The sequence below is a fragment of the Propithecus coquereli genome, unplaced genomic scaffold, assembly GCF_000956105.1.
Source record: "Propithecus coquereli isolate 6110/MARCELLA unplaced genomic scaffold, Pcoq_1.0 Scaffold725, whole genome shotgun sequence".
Lineage (NCBI taxonomy): Eukaryota > Metazoa > Chordata > Mammalia > Primates > Indriidae > Propithecus > Propithecus coquereli.
The window spans coordinates 184,055-191,504 of record NW_012153341.1 but is presented as its reverse complement, the minus strand read 5'-3'; the positions used below and the strand labels follow the sequence as shown (position 1 = coordinate 191,504).

At 57.4% G+C, this 7,450-nt stretch overlaps 1 protein-coding gene across 1 annotated transcript in view; it reads left to right on the top strand.

Moving 5' to 3' along the window:
• The window catches only part of LOC105824236 (uncharacterized protein PB18E9.04c-like), a 5,032-nt gene extending 586 nt beyond the window's left edge, over positions 1–4,446 (top strand). Inside the window, exons 2-7 of the mRNA XM_012661610.1 lie at positions 385–510; positions 600–717; positions 2,886–2,993; positions 3,920–4,018; positions 4,157–4,225; positions 4,393–4,446. Coding sequence (XP_012517064.1) covers positions 385–510; positions 600–717; positions 2,886–2,993; positions 3,920–4,018; positions 4,157–4,225; positions 4,393–4,446 — 574 coding nt within the window. The remainder of the gene's footprint in view (positions 1–384; positions 511–599; positions 718–2,885; positions 2,994–3,919; positions 4,019–4,156; positions 4,226–4,392) is intronic.
• The last annotated feature ends 3,004 nt before the right edge of the window (positions 4,447–7,450 follow it).

Genomic DNA, 7,450 nt, shown 5'->3' with positions numbered 1-7,450 from the left:
TCCCTCTCGGAATGTCGCTTTCTCTCCACTTGTAGCTTTTGTTTTGCTGGCTGGAGGCGGACGCCGTGTGGCAGGGAGGGGTACCCCTCCTGTGTTCCTCACCCTGTAACCAACCAGCAGCCCTCACCCCATAACCAGCAGCCCTCGCCCCATAACCAGCAGCTCTCACCCTGTAACCAGCAGCTCTCACCCCGTAACCAGCAGCCTTCCCCCCATAACCAGCAGCCCTCACCCCGTAACCAGCAGTTCTCACTCCGTAACCAGCAGCCCTCACCCCATAACCAGCAGCCCTCACCCCGTAACCAGCTCTCACCCCATAACCAGCAGCTCTCACCCCGTAACCAGCAGCCCTCACCCCATAACCAGCAGCTCTCACCCCGTCAGCTCTCACCCCGTAACCAGCAGCCTTCCCCCCATAACCAGCAGCTCTCACCCTGTAACCAGCAGCCTTCCCCCCGTAACCAGCAGCTCTCACCCTGTAACCAACCAGCAGCCCTCACCCCGTAACCAGCAGCCCTCACCCTGTAACCAACCAGCAGCCCTCACCCCATAACCAGCAGCCCTCACCCCGTAACCAGCAGCCTTCCCCCCGTAACCAGCAGCCCTCACCCTATAACTAGCAGCACTCACCCTGTAACCAGCAGCCTTCCCCCCATAACCAGCAGCTCTCACCCTATAACCAGCAGCCTTCCCCCCATAACCAGCAGCTCTCACCCCGTAACCAGCAGCCTTCCCCCCATAACCAGCAGCGCTCACCCCGTAACCAGCAGTGGCCTTCAGCCACTGTCTGACAGGACGCAGGGGCCGCAGGAGTCCCCTGTCCCCGAGAGCAAGCCTCCCTCTGCACGTATCTCCTCCTGCATGGGGAGACCTGCAGGGTGGGGACGGTTGTCACCAGTGGGTCTGAAGCTGGGGACGGCTGACAGAGCCGTGGGAGGGACCGTCTGCCACCAAAGCCTGTGGAATGAGAGGCTGCAGGAAGCAAAGATGTGTTCTCCGTCCCGTGGGCCCCAGCGTGGAGCGGAGCATACGCGTTTCCAGGGGTCCAGCAGCTGCACTCTTAGGTGCACCCAGCAGAGATGCACGCCACAGCGGCACGCCTCCTGACAGTCCCAAGTTGAGGCGACCCGATGCCTGCCCACGGGGGACCAGGTGGACGGAGTGTGGCGTATCCACATGGTGGGGTGACAGCAAGAGCAGTGGCAGAGCATGGTGGCTGCTACAGGCAGTGATGTGGCCCGACCCCCTTCCTGGGGAGCTCAGCGGGCCAAGCTCCTGCCAGGCAGGGGGGCCCTTGTAGGAGGGGACACGAGGGAGGCCCCTGGGGGGCGCTGTCTTCTCTGCCGCGCTGGTTGGCGGCTGCATGGGGTAAGTGTGCAGCTCATCCCTCACGGAGAGCCTGTGCTTTGCTCAGTGCACGTTACACTTCGATTTCAGAAAATTACCAGGGAAATGACTGGGGGGTCTATTTTATTCGCTAATAGGAAGAGGTGTCATAACCCTAGACAGCGTGGAAGCCCCGGTGGGGAGAGCGGGGTGAAGCCCACGACACACTATGACCAAAAGAAGCCAGATGCAGGGGGAGCGTTCCAGAGGCTTCCCTGATGTGAAACACGGGCAAGGTCGGCCCCGTCTACACTGAGGGTTGGGGTGGTGGTTGTCCAGGATGCAGGGTGTTTCACGACTGAGAGGACTCAAGGGTGGCGTTTGGGGTGCAGGTTGCGCACACTCGAGTGCGGTTGCGAGAATCCACCGAGCTGCACGCAGATGATGGGTGTGTGTGCTCTGAAGATGTTAGACATCAAAAAAAAAATTAGAAGAAATGGAACGTTCCTGATGTTTAAGATACAGGTTGACGGGGGCTTCTGCGTGCCCCGCCCGGGTCGGGGGCCGGGTGTGTTGGGGGAGGGCGCGGGCAGAGCAGCCGCCTCCGGTGTTTGTTCTGCGTTGACTCCTGGCGACGCCTCGCAAGGACACCAGGCTGTGTGGGTTTGTGGGTTAGTATCCAGTTTTAACTAAGCTCACCCTTACAGAATAGACAGGCGGCTTAAAATAACCCTGCAGGGGAAGCACAGACTGGTTTCCCTCACCCTGAAAGCCACAGGAAACCTGTAGTTAGAGGTTTAAACACGATGGTGTAATCACGTCCGAGAAAAGTCAGCCCAAACGTGTAAAGTTACCAGAAAACGTAAACCTAGTATTATGTTGCATTGTCGTTGAAGACAGACCTCCCCCAAGTGTCTGCTGTGCCTTAAGATATCAAGCAATGGCAGTAAATATATCTGTAAATACACGAATATCTTTATAATAGCGATGCATGCCACAGACTGCCGTCTCTTGACGGGGTGCGTGAGCAGAATTCAGAGACCACCTGTGCAGGAGAACGTCCCGACGTGGCTCTGAATTCCGAGTTAGAAGGAAAGGCAGCAGCTGATCACCTCTGCCCCGGGAGGCTCCTGTGAGTCCCGCTCTCGGCAGCCCCCCAGCTGCGGAGCTCAGTGCTCCCTGGGTGTTCCGTGCGTCCGCACGGCAGGCATTTGATTCCGCTTCCCGCGGCCCGAGCGGCCGGCATGGCTCCCCTCGTGTCGCTGGGGAGTGAGCGGAGTCACTCAGGACTCCACCAGGGAAGCAGAGCCGCGTGCGAGGAGGGGTTTCTTGCAGGGATTGGGCCTGACCCCCATGGGAGTGGCTGCACAGGGAAGGCCCGGAGAGGAGCCTCGGAAGGTCGGAGGAGAGTCGCCAACGGGAGGACCGAGGGGGCGTGGAAAGGGGATGCATGGAGGGCAGGGCGGGCAGCTGGGACGAAGCTGGGTGCACAGTGGGGGGAGAGGACCCCCGGACCCTTGCAGACAGGACGGACCCGGCACTTGCCCTGTCACACTCAGGGTGACGTGCCAGCATGGCCGGAGGAGGAGCTGTGGGTGGTGCAGGTGAGCCCGCGGGTGAGCGGCCTGGGCCGCTGCCGTGCACCTGGGCGTGCGTCCACCCAGCAGGTGCGAGGGCTGCTGCCTCAGGTCCCTTTCTCGGTCCTGCCCAGGGCCCCTGCCTGCTACCTGGCCCGACCCAGACCTGCATGGGCAGAGGGTTCCTTCCAGCTTAGCTGAATCAGCACCTCACAAAGCCACCACAGGGTCCAAAACAGAGACCTGATGTGGCAGAGACACCGTCGCGCTCTCTTTGAGTCTGGTGAGGTTTAATATTGCAAATGCACTCGGATGAGCTGAGCATTGATTTCGAATGCCGATTTGAGAAATTGCACTTGTAGGAGCGGTGGCATGGGATTTCCTCTGCTCACGACTGTATTGCGTCCCTTCTTTCACTTGGCAGGTCCATTTGTCATTACTTTTTCTATTTTGAGATCTACACACTTTCACCCTTTGATTTCTGCATCATTAATAGTGTTTTCCCGCGTCCTGATACGTATGTCCTGCCCGTCCCGGCGTCTGAGCCGTCATAATAGATGGCCCTGTTGTGACGCAGGCCAGGCCCCTCCAGTGGCTCCTGACGCCCTTGCTGGCCTGGCCTCTGCCACGTCCTGAGCCTTGGGCCTCATGCATTGCACCCTGCGCACATACGTGTGCACGTGCAGGCTCATACACGTGTATCCGCATTCACACACACGCCCTTCAGACCCTGCCCTGCGACACATCTCTCATCCTCGCCCTGGAGTCCCCCTGGGTCTCTGTACAGGTCCCTCCCAGGCCAGGGATGCCCCTGCCACCCACTCTTCCTTCTGTACTCTGCACTTTTGGTCTGGCCAACTCCGCTCACGGCGCCCTGGGTGCCAGCTTCAAGCCGCCTCCCACACACGGGTCCCGACTCCCGTTCCTGTGGTGCGGCCAGGCCAAGTCCTGACATGGCCCAGCTGTCCCCGTGCTGTGGGCATTTCCCGCCTGTTTCCCTCCCGTGTCCCGGACAGAGACAAGCTCGGAGCCGGCCCCTGGTGTCTCCCAGCACAGGACAGGAGGGCAGCAGTGGCCTGAACCTGGAGCCACCCTCAGCCACACTAGGATGCTTGGTGTGGGACCCAGGCGGGAGGGCCAGGACTGAGGCAGGGTGGGGAGGCTTTCGGACCGCAGGGCTGGAACCCGCTCCTGGCCGAGGGGGGAAGGATCAAAGCCCAGGTCTCTAGCCTGGACCCCTGCGTGGGCTGCAGGTGTCAGTTCAAGCGCACGAGGAGGAACAGGTATGGACGCCAAGTGATCATCTGGAGACGGGGCACAAGGTAAGCCCCACCTGGAAGGTGAGCTCAGTGGGAACCAGGTGGGCACAGAAACCTCAGGAAACGGACCAGGCCAGGGCCCTGCCAGGACAGGGTGGTCGATCGCAGGTGGCGCTGGTGTCCTTGGACCATCCTGAATCTGAAAGGGTGTCCGCTGTCCCTTGTTTCAGGCGTCAGGGCGGATCACGCGCAGCAAAGGGCAGCGGCGCTTACCTCCCGGGTAAGACCGTGGGGAGGCTCCTTACTCTTCGCAATTAAGAAAACGTATGAAGAGAGATTAATTTTATGAAAAACGCAATAAGAGAAATGGCAGAGGACTGAAAAACGTGCAATATTAATATATTTAATGGAGGTTTCCAGTTGTTTGGTGTTTTTAAAAAATCTGAGTTAAAGAAATAATCTCATTTTCGACACAGCTGGGTGCTTTAATCTGGCCGATGGAAGTTTTGCTTAGAAAACTGCTCTGGCTTCATATGGGACGTTGTAGGCACATAGAGCGCCTAGCGCTGTGGTCCCTGACTCAGACCAGCCACAGGCGCAAGCACAGCGAACGCCCCGGCATCATGCTGGTGGCGGGGTGGCAGGGCGGCAGGGGTTCGGAGTCCAGCGGGGAAGACCGCAGACTCTCGGCGTCTGGCTTCGGCGACCGCAGAGGACTGGTCCGCCTGTGTGCGACCTCCCTCCCCGTCACCTGCCTTCCACGTCCTGTGTGAGTAACTCACTTCGATCCCAATTACGGCTGTCAGGGAAATCCTCGGCGAGAGTGTGATTGCGCAGTGCAGGCTTGGCCGTCCCCAACTCTTCCAGATCACAGTGCTGCTTCCTTATCAAAGGTGACCCGAGCCGTTGACACCGGCGAAGGTGGCGGAAGGGCTTTGGCCAGACGGTTTCCTGCGGAGAGCTGAGGCAGAAGCACAGTCATTCCTCCAAGTCTGTTCCGGATTGTCTCGGAAATACAGTGTGTGTGCAGAGATGGGTTCAGGAGCTGAGGATTTCAAAGTAAAGACGTTCTTCTAGATAAAAATCTTGCCTGTGGCCTTTTATGTAAAACTAGCTGATAGTCCTGGGCTAATGCTACTCATGCATGACAAGGCGAATGTGTATGTACCGCAGCAACTGCAAGTCTAATTAGGGAGGAGAAGAATCGAGAAAATAAGTGCTTCACAGACTGGCATCTTTGGAACAAGCAATTAAAAACAACCTTGAAGCCCGCTGCATAGCTTCCTGCTGCATTTCCAACACCGAGACGGATTTGTCGGCGTCTGCCGAACCCTTCCCTCAGCTCTGCACACCGGGTGTGCACGAGCACCTCTGCGCCCCGCAGCGGGAGGGCCTGGCCCTGGGCTGCCAGGGGCTCTCTGCTTTGTGCCACTTCCCTGGCTGCGACTCTTCCTGGGCCGGGATGGGGGTGTGTCTTTCTCCGGCACAAACACACCCAAAGGCCAGAGGCATTAGCAGTTTTCCTGCAGGGATTTTAGGGACTATGACATGAAATCAGAAGTTTGTCTTCTCTGGTTCTGGGTTTACCCGCCATCCTGTATTCATCAACACTGTTTCCCAGCCTAGGGGGTTTTTGTTTTTTATTCTCCTTTTGGACCATGTGGCTGCTTCTCTCGTCCCTCCGCTGCCCACCCCTCACATACTGCTCTCCACGGTGCCAGGCTGCTCCTCCAGGCTTCCCGAGCTGGGGCGTCCGCTTGGAGCCTCGGGAGCTGTAGCTCCGCCTTCTGCCTGGAGGGCCAGCTCCAGACCCCCCATTCACGACAAGCCGTGCCTGTCCCGTCACTGTGCGTCTCTATAATAGCCGTGCCCCTCCCCACCGTGCCCCGCTGCAGGCTACTGGGACCCAGTCACAATGTGTGCGGTGGCTGGTAGACAAAGTCACCAAAAGCCAAAGGCTGTCTCGGATAGGAAGAGAGGGAGGGAGAAAGAGAAAGACTTCGAAGGCGTCAGCAAACAACCACAGCAGCCAGAGGGGCCCAAATCCAGAGAAGCGAGTAAGCATCTCGCGGCACCTCCCTCGAGCCCGTGTGGATCCCTTGGCTGCGTCCTGAGTGACAGACGGAGACTCCAACCAGGAAGCAGCCGCGGAAGGCGGACAAGCCGGGCCAAGTGGAAACGCCGTCTGGCTCCGCCACAATCCCTAACATGAGAGCGTGGGGGGATTCAAAGTCCACCCACAGGGGCGCGTCAGACCCTACCGAGCGTTGGTGGAGATGCCCAGCTGCTGGAATCCTGACATTGCCAGTGGGAGTGTAGACTGGCCCAGCCTTTGGGAAAACCGTTGCTTCTACAGCTGAATGTGTGCACGTCCTCTGCCCCCGGAATTCCACTCTTGGACGTGTCCCTAGCAGAGACGCACGTGTATGTGCACCAGAAGACAAATAAAGGAATATTCGTGGCAGCAGCATCTGTCATACCCTGAGAAGCCATCCAAACATCCAGCAACAGTAGAAAAAGGACTGCGGAAATAAACTGTGGGATATTCATACCATGCATGCTGTGCTGCTTTCAGAAAGAACAAACTGCTGTCCCCTACAGCGAGGATCCCTCCCACGGACAACATGGTGACAGCAGGCAGGGCTGTGACACCTTTGGACTGGGATGGGGCATAGGGGCTTCTGTGGCCCCCGGGACACTCTCATCTTGGTGTGTGTTCACTTTGAAAATCCATCAAGCCATGTACTTATCATGCATGCGTTTTACCATATGTATAATTTAATATAAATTTTGGCTGAATAGGTAGATGATAGATAGATATCTCAGTATGTTCCAGGGACAATTGTGCAAAGACTGAGATCTATTTCTTGCACATTCTCAACATACGTGTCTTCTTCTGCCCCGTCTGCAGAAGTTATCTTATTATGTCAAACTCGTTTATACCTTCTAGGCTGTAGGTTCGTTGTTGCCGAAGATGACAGTAAAATAGTGATGGTTGTGCTCACTTTTTCCAGGTACTGTTCCAAGTGCTCCCTAAGAATTAACTCATCTAATCTTTACAAACACTCTTGAGCTGGGCACCGTCATTATATCCCTCTCACAGATCCCACAGATTTGAGACTCAGGGAACCTGTTTAAGTTGCCCAATGACAGAGTCTGAGGCAGCATTCCAAGCCCAGCAGCCACCAGAGCCCACAATGCCCTGGCCAGCCGGCTGTCTCACCTGTCCTAGGGAGAGGAGTGCCAGTTTATTTACAGCAAACTGTGTGCCAGGTACTCCAGAGAGCA